Source organism: Pristiophorus japonicus, chromosome 1, assembly GCF_044704955.1.
Source record: "Pristiophorus japonicus isolate sPriJap1 chromosome 1, sPriJap1.hap1, whole genome shotgun sequence".
NCBI classification, from domain to species: domain Eukaryota; kingdom Metazoa; phylum Chordata; class Chondrichthyes; family Pristiophoridae; genus Pristiophorus; species Pristiophorus japonicus.
Window position 1 is genome coordinate 522,666,095 of NC_091977.1, and position 13,248 is coordinate 522,679,342.

Below are 13,248 nucleotides of genomic sequence, written 5' to 3' on the forward strand. Positions count from 1 at the left end.
CTTATGGAAAGATGAACAGAATAGTTCAATGAGTGTGACTACCTGTGAAGCATGTACCGCAACCCCCCCACCCTGTTACACCAGCTCCAAAGTGTGTAATGCCCAAGCAAATCTGCTTTAAGACCGTGGTCAGTGTCACTTGTGATTAGCAGTGTAAGGTGAACAACAGCAGCCTGAACCAAGCTGCAAGTACCCCAGTCTTCCTGTGGAGGAAGCACTGAGCCTCTATCGAGGTCCACAGGTGAGAGAACTGACGAGATGCGTCATGGGGAATTTTGGGCAATGATTCCAAAATGCTGTGTTATATTGCCACCTTCTAATTATATATTGATTTTGTTGGGCAAAAAAGACAAAAGCCGTCACAAGAAGGAATTAATTTTAGACTATGAATAAAACATCAATGATCTGTAAATATAATCAGCTTTATTGTATAGTAAAATATTTTATACATTTTGTAAAAAAAGAGCATGTTTCTTTAAACAATCTCCACAGGTTATTTTCAATAAATACACACAAAATCACACTCACATCAAGCAAGATGTACAAGCTGTTGGGTTCTGGGAATATTGGTCTGGACGGTTAAGGCACTATCCTGTACGAAGGTCTTTGTGGAGCAGCAACAAGAAACCAGTCCATTACTGGGGGTCCACAAAAAGTGAAAGCAGCACCATATAAAAGCTCCGATGCATCACAGAACTGAACGGTATTTGCATGCAAACATCATCCAGACCGCACAGGCAGACTCAGGGTAGGGATACACCCTCACACGGACGGCCAGTCGCACCTGGTCCCCTCGACAGCAAATTATTTCCTCACAGAATGGAGACCTAAAATGGAAGAGTGGGGGGAAAAAAAATTAAAGTCAGAGTTGTCCGCTGGGGATCAGTAGGTCACACTCTCGTCTCCGAGTAAGGAGGTCATGGGCTCAAGTCCCGCTCCAGAGACATGAGCACAAAAATCTAGGCTGACACTCCAGTGCAGTACTGAGGGAGTGCTGCACTGTTGGAGGTGCCGTCTTTCATTTGAGATGTTAAACTGAGGCCAAATATCTCATGGCACTATTTCGAAGACGACCGGGGGAGTTCTGGCAAATGTTTATCCCTCAACCAGCATCACTAACACAGATCATCTGGTCATAATCTCAGTGCTGTTTGCGGGAGCTTGATGTGTGTAAATTGGCTTCTGCATTTCCCAACATCACAACAATGACTAACTTCATTGGCTGTAAAGTGCTTTGGGACGACCTGAGGTCATGAAAGGTGCTATATAAATGCACGTCTTTTTAAAAAAATCATAATTTTAAAAGCGCAGCTCATCTGAAAGACCACTTTCCTCAAATGCAAGCCCATCTGTTTAATAATGTTTATTTATACCGTGTTTTGCCAGAGATGTTCTTTCCTCATATTCAATTTATAATTTAAACTATTTAAAATGTTAAGTTGGCAGTGACCACAGTGAAAAGGCCCTCAGTGTACTGATCTTTAGACAAGACTGCAACAGTCTGGAAACAGCCTCCAATCCAGTTTGTTAAAACAGATTGAATTATTGGAAGTTCTGGAAATGGTCATGGGAATTACTATTTTTAGAATTATTTTTAAAGAATTAAACACTGCATCCTCACACCATGAACACGCCACTGTTGCACTACGGTTACATCTCTCTCTTCGTAGACACGTCACATTTTAAAAATGATACAGCTTTGCCTCCAATCTTGTCTGATGCCTTTTACTAACCAAAGATTCTGGTTATTGGAATGCTATCAGATAAATCCTAGAGATCAGCTCAAGAGCACCCTAAACAAAGGCTTGGGTGCTGATAACGGCAAGTTTGTGGGTTCGATCCACGGACGGGCCATTTGTTTTTGCACTTGACGTACCATAACACACAGGGTTACAGACCAAGAGCTGAAAAGTGAGATTAGGATAGCTCTTTGTTGGCTGGCGACACAATGGGCCGAAATGGTCTCCCTTCCGTGTTGTAAGTTTCTATGATTCTATGAAGTCACACAGATGCCACATAGTCCAGAAACTAGAGGGCGATAAAAAGAATGAAATTAAATAAAGCTCTCCCAGATGATCTATTGGGTAATGGCATCAAATTATACAAACAAGAGCCCGGTCATTGACCCTTGGAGTCTGCTGAGTTAGCTAAGCAATTAGGGCATTAAGAAAGACTTGCATTTTTATATCGCCTTTCACGACCACTGGACATCCCAAAGCGCTTTACTGGCAATGAAGTACTTTTTGGAGTGTAGTCACTGTTGTAATGTAGGAAACGTGGCAGCCAATTTGCGCACAGCAAGCTCCCACAAACAGCAATGTGATAACGACCAGATAATCTATAATTGCTTTGTTGGTTGAGGGATAAATGTTGGCCAGGACACTGGAGATAAGTCCCCTGCTCTTCTTCGAAATAGTGCCCTGGGATCTTTTACTTCCACCTGCGGGGCCTCGATTTAGCGTCTCATCCGAAAGACGGCACTTCTGACAGTGCAGCGCTCCCTCAGCATTGCACTGGAGTGTCAGCCTAGACTTTTGTGCTCAAATCTCTGGATTGGGACTTGAACCCACAACCTTCTGATCCAGAGGCGAGAGTGTTACCCACTGAGCCACAGCTGACACTTGCCTCAACACCCTTAGGCTGGCGGTGGGGTAAGAAAGGGAAAAAACATCTACAAGAATTAACACTCCCAATGACTATCCAGTGACTCATTCTGGAGAGTGTGTGTGTGTGTGTGATGCCAGGTTACAACAGGATCAAGTCCAACTGTGATGGTCTATGGTTGAATATCCTACCGGCACTCACTATCTAAGTTCAGACAAGAATCAGCATTCAGGCGAGATACTGGAGGGCTGCTGGCATCAGTGGGCCAAGAAAGACACTATAGAAACTCTGAACAAAGTATAATTTTCTAAAAGAGCAAATAAATTTCAACAATAATAATAGAAAATGCTGGAAAATATTCAGAAGGGCAGGCATAAAAGGTCATAGACCTGAAACATTGATCCCAATTTTAACTCCAGGTGAATTCCCTGCTCAGGCCAGAGTTAAAATTAGAGTTGGGTCTCATTTGCTGTCATCGGGCCACAACATGCAGGTGTAAAGAAGGACCCTGTTGGTTCTGGGCACGTGCTCTTGCTGCCTGCTTAGGAGAGCAGGTTAAAATTGCAGATGTTGCGATCGTGGCGGGTTTCGGACAGGTAAGAACCAGAGCGATTTTAACTGGCCGCCCACTAGGTTTCTGCTGAGCGAGCAGGGTTAAAAACGTCCCCGTTTCTCTCTTCACAGATGCTGCTTAATGTACTCAATATTTTAAAGCATTTTCTGTTTTTATTTCAGATTTCCAGCATCCACAGTATTTTGCTTTTGTTTAACTTCAACAATAATTGGGTAAAAATGTTGTATTTGTAATTCAGGTACTGCCTGGTACAATCTGGTTGTTATCCATGACAATACAGAGGAGCAGCTAATCACAATAACATTCCAAAATTGCAGCCACTACAAATAACCCCTCTAGAATAGGGGGCATTTTAAAAAAGGTGACATGAAACAGATAAGCAATAGCAAACAGTTTAATTTTTAAAAATGGTTTAACCATTATCTTACCCCTGTAAATACCATAGAATTATGATGCTGATGTAGAATTTAGCATGGAAAGATCAGATGTGTCCACTGATCCAATGTCCCCACACCAAATGCCCTCCATCTTGTTGTGCTGTCAGGGGAATTGGAATCTGGAACCAAGGAATTCCCCTCAGGGAGGACACTGCTATCCCATCTTCTAAAGCCTGGCTGAAGAGCTGCAGTTGGAGAAGGAAGGAAGCAAGCCACCTCCCAAGAGTATGGATGGCAGGAAGCTAGTTTGCTTTAATTCAACCAAGTCCAAATCAGCAGCTCTTCGGACCACTAGTGTGATGCAGAATCCCAATGGGTAAGTGCTTGGCCATTATCAAAAGGGCCAGGGAACAGTTACAAACCGTTAAATGCCACAGCCTTTTCATCAGACATGTTGCATTCTCATCTACTGCACTTTACCGGTGTATGAGTGCACAAAATTTTAATGTATTGCAATCTAGCACTGTGTACATAAGAGATACACTGTACATACCAGATACACTCTTAACTAATCTATTCTCCCGACACACACACACAAACAATTTGGAGATGGCTATGGCCATTGTTACCTTAAACATGTTGCAAACGCTCTCCTGGAATTTCGATGCACAAAGTGAATGGGGAAGCCTTTGAAGGTGTGTCCATCAGGCACCGCTCTCTTGATGGCATCCTGGAACTCTTCATTGCCTGTGGACACTCCAGTTGTGCGCTCAATCTCGTAAGCGGCAAGTGCTGGTGACAGCAGGTAAGACAGGTGGTCATCCCACACAGTGTTCAGGCCGAGGTCCTATTGTGGTAGAAAGCAGTACTGTAAGAGGTTACAGGTGACACTATGTGCCAGGTGGCAGCATCTCGATTATTAATCAAGCTCTCAGTATGGTACATTCTACATCAGCCTGATAATTCTGTAGTATTTACAGGGGTGAGATGTGAATATATCTGCCGTGGCTCAGTGGGCAGCACTTTCACCTCCGAGTCAGAAGGTTGTGGGGATTCAAGCCCCACTCCAAAAACATGAGTACACACTCTAGGCTGAACCAGTGCAGTATACTGTCGGAGGTGCCGTTTTTCGATGAGATGTTAAACAGAAGTTCCGCCTGCTCTCAGGTGGACGTAAAAGATCGCATGGAACTATTTTGAAGAGCAGGGGAGTTATCCCTGGTGTCCTGGCCAATATTTATCCCTCAATCAACATCACTATAAAAACACATTACCTGGTTATCATCACATTGATGTTTGTGGGAGCTTGCTGTGTTCAAATTGGCAACATTGCAACAGTGACTACAATTTAAAAAGTACTTCATTGGCTGTAAAGTGCTTTGGTCATGAAAGGTGCTATATAAATGCATGTCTTTCTTTCCACAGATTAAGCACTCTGCTGTTGTACAATAAACCATTCAGTAGCCCAGACCTGGTAAAGTCCAACCAAACTAAAAGGGCAGGTGCATTGGAATGTTAGTCAAGGCTGTGAATTGAAGCTCCGAGACCCTTAATTTTTTGGTCCAACAAAAGCCAGCAGGCGCCACGAAACAACGGCACAAACATTTCCTGGAGTAGTGGAGTGGTATTCAAGGAAGTTGAGTATAATGTCTTCAAAAAAGAAAATCAAATGGTGTAATCAAGCAATAGAACAATTGGAAATTAAAAACAGGAGAGCCTGGAGTGGAGTCCTGCAGCAATAGTGTCAGGGCGTTGTCAATGATCTGGATGACGGCATTGGGGAAACTGACCACACAAGTTCGCAAGTGATAAAAAGATTTATGCAGGACCGTAACTGAGAAAGCTAGGTTATTGGCAATCTAGGTGCAATGGATGGGGCTGCTTCTGACAGATATCAGTTAATTTAGATAAATGTAGTGTTATGCACATGGGTAGGGACAATGCCAAACATGCGTACACCATGTGGGCTTAAGGATTTTATGTGGCAGAACAATCTAGCTGTTATGGTACACCAATTTCTAACCTCCTGGAATTGATCGTGGACCTTTATAGTGCTAGGATGCATTGATTAATGATTAAATATGAAACAAAAAAATATACTATACTGTACCTATACATGACCTTGGTTAGGCCTCATTTAGAATATTATGTCAAGGTTTGGTTCCCTCACATGATGAGTGATATAGAGGCCCTGGAAAAGAACCAGCGGAAGCTCACTAGTTTGATGTCTAATTTAAAGGCACTTAGGCTGAGAGAACTGAGCTTTTTACTCTAGAAAAGCATACATTTCTAGATTTTTGATTGAGGCCTATAAAATAATAAAAGTATTAGATTTGGTCCATGTAGATAGGCTATTTGTGTTAGATAGGTTAGGAAGGATCAGGGGATACGAGCATCAAAATTAGATAAGTGTAGAACTAGGTGAGATTTTAGGAGATTTCCCCCCCCCCCCCACCCACCCCCATAAAAAGAGTCCTAGGTACATCGGAACCATTCAGCCCCTCGAGCCCATCCCGTTTTTCAATTTGTGGTTGATCTGTAGCTCAACTTTTACCAACCTTCAATCCATTTCCCTTCATACCTTATCCAATAAAAAATTGTCAATCTCAGTCTTGAAAATGTCAATTGACAAAAACATTCACAGCCTTGTGGGGGGAAAGAGAATGCCTGATATCCACTATCCTTTGTGAAAAAGTACAACCTGATTCCACCCCTGAATGGCCTGGCTCCAATTTTAAAAGATTGTACTCCCTTGTTCTGGATTCCCTCACCAGAGGAATTAGATCCTCTCTGTATCCATCCTATCGAATCCCTTTATCACTTTTAACACCTCGATTAGATCAGCCCTCGATTAGATCAGCCCTCAACCTTCTAAACTCAAGGGAATACAAACCAAGTTTATGCAACTTGTCCTCATAATTTAACCTTTTACCTTGAATCATTCCGGCGAACCTTCCAAGTTCCTGAGGTGTGGTGCCCTAAACTGAACACAGTACTCTAAATAGGGTCTGACCAATGCTCTGTACAACATTCACCCCAATGAATTCCAGCCCCCTTGAGATAAAGGCCAATGTTCCATTAGCCTTTTTGATTACTTTTTGTATCCTTTGCTCATAAATGCCCAAATCTCATTGCTGCTCCACAGTTCCTAGTATACCGCCATGAAGAAAATATTACAATGTGTTCTTTTTTTAATCCAAGTGCACGGCCTCACACATTTCCACATTGAGCTCCATGTGTCACAGTTGCTCCCACTCACTTAATCTTTCAATGTTCCTTTGTAACTTCCTGCTCCCATCTCCACGACTTACTGTGCTTCCAAATTTTATCATCTGGAAACTTGAATATCCAACTCTCTATTCTGGCAGCCAAGTCATTGATACATATGGTGAAACGCTGCGGCTCAGTACAGAACCCTGGAGTTACTAACCTATGGAACAAGTTGCTGTTTGTGCGTCGATTCGCTGTAAACATTCAAAAGGGGGCTGGATGGGTTCCTGACTCGAGAATTTTTTTTTGTCTTTTTGCCCCTCTCAGGAGATTGTGTGGTCAGTTTGTCTGGGGTGATGGGGAAGGAGTGGATGGGGCCATGGTGTGCAAAAGTAGTTTGGGACAGATGTGATAGATCAGTTTTCCCTCTCCTTTGTTTTCTTATCTCTTTGTCCTCCTTTCTCTGAAATCTTCTCCAGCCCCACAACACCCCCGCCACCGGCCCCCTCCGAGATGTCTGCACTCCTCTAATTCTGACCTCGAGCATAGAAACATAGAAAATAGGTGCAGGAATAGGCCATTCGGCCCTTCGAGCCTGCACCACCATTCAATAAGATCATGGCTGATCATTCCTTCAGTACTCCTTTCCTTCTTTCTCTCCATACCCCTTGATCCCTTTAGCCATAAGGGCCATATCTAACTCTCTCTTGAATATATCCAATGAACTGACATCAACAACTCTCTGCGGTAGGGAATTCCACAGGTTAACAACTCTGAGTGAAGAAGTTTCTCCTCATCTCATTCCTAAGTGGCTTACCCCTTATCCTTAGACTATGTCCCCTGGTTCTGGACTTCCCCAACATTGGGAACATTCTTCCTGCATCTAACCTGTCCAGTCCCGTCAGAATTTTATGTTTCTATGAGATCCCCTTTCATCCTTCTAAACTCCAGTGAATATAGGCCCAGTCGATAGTCTTTCCTCATGTCAGTCCTGCCATCCTGGGAATCAGTCTAGTGAACCTTCGCTGCACTCCCTCAATAGCAAGAATGTCCTTCCTCAGATTAGGAGACCAAAACTGAACACAATACTCCAAGTGAGGCCTCACTAAGGCCCTGTGCAACTGCCTCGTAAGACCTCCCTGCTTCTAAAGTCAAATTCCCTAGCTATGAAGGGCAACATACCATTTGCCTTCTTCACCACCTGCTGTACCTGCATGCCAACTTTCAATGACTGATGTACAGTGACACCCAGGTCTCGTTGTACATCCCCTTTTCCTAATCTGCCGCCATTCAGATAATATTCTGCCTTCGTGTATTTGCCATCAAAGTGGATAACCTCACATTTATCCACATCTGCCATGCATTTGCCCACTCACCCAACCTGTCCAAGTCATCCTGCAGCCTCTTAGTGTCCTCCTCACAGCTCACAACGCCACCCAGCTCACATCTGCAAACTTGGGAGATATTACACTCAATTCCTTCATCTAAATCATTAATGTATATTGTAAATAGCTGGGGTCCCAGCACAGAGCCCTGCGGCACCCCACTAGTCACTGCCTGCCATTCTGAAAAGAACCCGTTTATCCTGACTCTCTGCTTCCTGTCTGCCAACCAGTTCTCTATCCACTTCATTACATTACCCCCAATACCGTGTACTTTAATTTTGCACGCCGATCTCTTGTGTATGACCTTGTCAGAAGCCTTTTGAAAGTCCAAATTCACCATGTCCACTGGTTCTCCCTTGTCCAAATTCCAGAAGATTTGTCAAGCAGGATTTCCCTTTCATAAATCCATGCTGACTTGGACCGATCCTGTCACTGCTTTCCAAATGCGCTGCTATTTCATCTTTAATAATTGATTCCAACATTTTCTGATGTCAGGTTAACCGGTCTATAATTACCTGTTTTCTCTCTCCCTCCTTTTTTTAAAAAGTGGTGCTACACTAGCTACCCTCCAGTCCATAGAAATTGATCCCGAGTCGATATACTGTTGGAAAATGATCACCAACGCATCCACTATTTCTCGGGCCACTTTCTTAAGTACTCTGGGGTGCAGACTATCAGGCCTCGGGGATTATTCGGCCTTCAATCCCATCAATTTCCCCAACACAATTTCCTGCCTAATAAGGATTTCCTTCAGGTTCGCCTTCTCACTAGACCCTCGGTCCTCTAGTATTTTCGTAAGGTTATGTGTGTCTTCCTTCGTGAAGACAGAACCAAAGTATTTGTTCAACTGGTCTGCCATTTCTTTGTTCCCCATTATAAACCAGCATCCCTGATTATGATTACTCAACAGTTGCCTCGGCCTCAAGCTCTGGAATTCCCGACCCAAACCCCTCCGCCTCGCTTTCCCCCTTGAAGATAACTCCTTAAAACCTACCTCTTTGACCAAGCTTTTGGTCACCTGTGCTAATTTCTCCTTATGTGGCTCGGTGTCAAATATTTTCATCTCATAATACTCCTGTGAAGCGCCTTGGGACGTTTCACTACATTAAAGGCGCTATATAAATACAAGTTGTTGTTGTTTTATGAAGACCCCCCTCTAGGTTGCCCATCCTGATAGGCTGTTCTGGTAATCTAAATTAGGGGGAACTTCCCAGAGTGGTTCCCTTGCAAAGTGAAGCTATGACCAGTTTCAGGGCTGCTCCGAATCTCAGGATGCCAAACTATAGTCTGGGAAATTTGTATTCCTTTCCTCTAATAAACAAAGGAAAGTACTTTGAATAAAAGGTATTCAATTTAGCTTCCTGCCTCTTACATAAAGTGTTTATATTACATAAAGAATGGTCACTTGGTGATATGGCCTACTGAATCACACCTTGCGTTTGGATACAGTAGAAGTACTGTGATGTTACTGGAGACCTTTAAATACGTCTCCCATTTGTCCGTCTCCTTACCTTTCTGTGCTCAGAAATCAGACTCCTCAAAACCAGCTCAATCTCATTGCTTGCAGCCGCAGCATCAGTCACTGGAGCGCACAGAGGTGGAAATGGTGGCAGTGAGGTAGATGATCCGGGAGCGCACACAGACTTTATGGCCTCGGTGCTCATGGGCTTCCACTTTGACTCGTCGCTTAGGTCAAACCGACACAGCTCGACGGTGTCAGAGGGCTGGCAATTAGCATGAAAGCTCTGGTGATTGAAGAGGCAGCCTATCGAACAATAAGGATATGCTCGCTTTGGCTGTTCCACCAATGGTGGGTCGTCAGCATTAACGGGCTTGTGAACGTATCTAGATCAAAAACAGAAACAGTCAACTTTAAACACACAGCGATTTCACTGAGTGCCAATATTTTGCATGTGATATATACAGAAAATGCTATTTGTCATATCCCTTTGGAACACGCATCCTCAATACTGTCTTTTTCAGATACTTCATGACTTCCAAAGGCAATGATGGAATCATGTGATTACCAGTATTACGGCTAATAAATCTGGTTAGCACAGTTTCAGTTTCTCAAAAGGAATCTGATCCCATGGGATTAGGTCCAAACAGGAATGGTGCCCAAGGATTGGAGCAGGCCAAAATTTATAAAGAGGGACATGAAGATCGCCCTGGGAACTACAGACCAGTAAGTCAAACATCTACTTATTAGTAAAATTGTGTGGGATAGGCTTGATGGCCCAGATGGTCTTTTCCTGCATGTCATTTTTGTATGTTTGTATGCAGACATTATAGAGCATGCTGAAGAAGGGAATAATTAAGTACCTTAATATTGTCCTAAAAGAAAAGGTTATCCACTTTGGCAGTAAAAATAGAAAAGCAAATTACAATTTAAATGGAGAAAAATGCAGTACAGAGAGACCTGGGGGTTCTTGTGCATGAAACACAAAAAGTTAGTATGCAGATAAAGCAAGTAATCAGGAAGGCAAAAGGAATGTTGGCCTTTACCCAGAGTATAAAAGCAGAGAAGTCCTGCTACAACTGTACAGGGTATTGGTAAGGCCACACCTAGAGTACTGCGTAGTTTTGGTCTCTGTATTTAAGGAAGGATATACCTGCATTGGAGGCTGTTCAGAGAAGGCTCACTAAGTTGATTCCGGACATGAGGGGTTTGACTTGTGAAGATAGGTTGGGCCTATACACATTGGAGTTCAGAACAATGAGAGGTGATCTTATCGAAACATATAAGATAATGAGGGGGCTCGACAAGGTGGATGCAGAGAGGATATTTCCACTCATAGGGGAAACTAAAACTAGCCTCAGAATAAGGGGCCGCCCATTTAACACTGAGAGGAGGAGGAATTTCTTCTCTCAGACGGTTGTAAATCTATGGAATTCTCTGTGCCAGAGAGCTGTGGAGGCTGGGTTATTGAATATATTTAAGGTGTAGATAAACAGATTTTTGAGCGATAAAAGGAGTAAAGGGTTATGGGGAGTGGGCAGGGAAGTGGAGCTGAGTCCATGATCGGATCAGCCATGATCTTATTGAATGGCAGAGCAGGTTCGATGGGCCGAATGGCCTATTCCTGCTCCTATTTCTTATGTCCTTAAAAGTCAGCATGGCTTTCTGGGAGCAAAGTCACGTCTGATTGATTATTGAATTTCAAGATAACTGACGTCATGGATGATGGTAACTGTGTAGACGTTATGGTCCCTAAAATCCACGACTGTGCTGGAGGACGCCTGCTTTAAGGAGGCCGTCTGGGGCATCCAGGTTATTCTTTGATGCAGCGGGGGTGAAGAAAACGAGACATGGGAACCGCCAGGACAGGCGATCTATTGCTGGTGTTTCCAAGGTTTTTGGTGGGGAGTGGCGCTGCAGATGCCAAAATGCCAACGGCCTGCTCAGAGTCCTCATCAAGGCCCCATGAACTTTGGCAGGGTCAGTGTCAGGCATAATCCCAGAATAACCACCAGCATTGGGCCTCAGATGATTTATTGGGCCTCAGATGATTTACTAGGCCGATATATTTAGATTTTAACACATTGAGAAAAGTCAGAAAAAACAGAATTGCAGGGGATGGAGGATGGGGGGAGAAAGCTTCTGGAGCAGATCAGAAATGGTATCAGGGTGAGCAAAGGATTAGCTGGGTTCCTCAAGGGGTCAGTGCCTGGTCTATTATCTACACCTATCCCATGACAGCAGTTTGAGAATTTAAATTCAGTTTAAGAAAAATAGCTGGCATCAGTGACGATGACAGTGAAGCTGTCGATGGTCGTAAAAATCCAACTGGTTGGCTGGTGTCCTTTAGGGAATGAAACCTGTCGTCCTTACCCAGTATGGCCCTGTATGCAATTCCAGTCCCAATGTGGTTGACTCTGAAGTGCCCTAGTTATCCCCTCAGTTGCATCAAAAACCACAACAAAGAATATGGAAGCGGTTCAAGAAGGCCTGCCACCACCTTCTCTCGTTGAGAGAATTAGGCTGACGAGTGGCAGGAGTTATTTAATGCAAGGTGATGAGACTGGGGAAGGGGAATAAGCAGAAAGAGCATAAGATGAATAGCAGCAGACTACATGACACACAGGAGAAGCATAAAGGATTAAATTGTTAGAACACCTCTTGAATATATCCAATGAACTGGCATCAACAACTCTTTGCGGCAGGGAATTCCACAGATTAACAATTCTCTGAGTGAAGAAGTTTCTCCTCATCTCAGTCCTAAATGGCTTACCCCTTATCCTTAGAAGTAAAGAAAGTAAACAAGATTTTCAGATGTATAATCAGAGGGATAGAATACAGACCCAGGGGTAATAATGAGTATAGTGCACTCATTTGGCCTGACCTGGACAAACCTCTTCACCATATGACAACTGCGCAATCCCTGATATTAGTTTAGCTGCCTTCTCTCCTTGACCCTGCCAAAAACTCCACAGGAAAAGGGATCCATCCGTGGCTAACTAAAGAAGTTAAGGATAGCATTAGATTGAAAGAAACTTATAATGTTGCGAAGAATAGTAGTAAGCCTGAGGATTGGGAGAGTTTCAGAAACCAGCAAAGGATGACCAAAAAATTGATCAAAAGGAAAAAATAGACTGAGAGAAAACGAGCAAGAAATATAAAAACAGATGGAAAGAGCTTCGAAGTATGTAAAAAGGAAGAGAGTAGCAAAAGTAAACGTTGGTCCCTTAGAGGCTGAGGCAAGAGAAATTATTATGCGAAATAAGGAAATGGGAGAAATGTTAAATAAATACTTTGTATCTGCCTTCAGAATAGAAGACGCAAAAAGTATACCTAAAATGATGGGGAACCAAGGGTCTAATGAAGGTGAGGAATGTAATGTAATTAATAGAGAAACTAATGGGACTAAAAGCCAACAAGTCTACTGGACCTGACAGCCTACATCCAATGGTTCTAACAGAGGTGGCTGCAGAGATAGTAGACGCATTGGTTTTAATCTTTAAAAATTCCCTAGAGTCTAGAACGGTCCCAGCGGATTGGAAGGTAGCAATGTTAACTCCGCTATTCAAGAAAGGAGGTAGAAAGAAAACAGGGAACTACAGGCCAGTTAGCCCGACATCAGTCGTCAGGAAAATGCTG

General features: G+C 43.3%; 1 protein-coding gene across 2 annotated transcripts in view; it reads right to left on the bottom strand.

Annotated features, from left to right (window-relative positions):
* Positions 1–442: 442 nt before the first annotated feature.
* The window catches only part of cep76 (centrosomal protein 76), a 78,934-nt gene continuing 66,128 nt past the window's right edge, over positions 443–13,248 (bottom strand). For both annotated transcript variants that reach the window (XM_070877019.1, XM_070877018.1), the window contains 3 exons: positions 9,662–9,995; positions 4,185–4,402; positions 443–827 (listed from right to left, as the gene is read on the bottom strand). In XM_070877019.1, the coding sequence (XP_070733120.1) occupies positions 689–827; positions 4,185–4,402; positions 9,662–9,995 (691 nt within the window). In that variant the 3' untranslated portion in view covers positions 443–688. The remainder of the gene's footprint in view (positions 828–4,184; positions 4,403–9,661; positions 9,996–13,248) is intronic.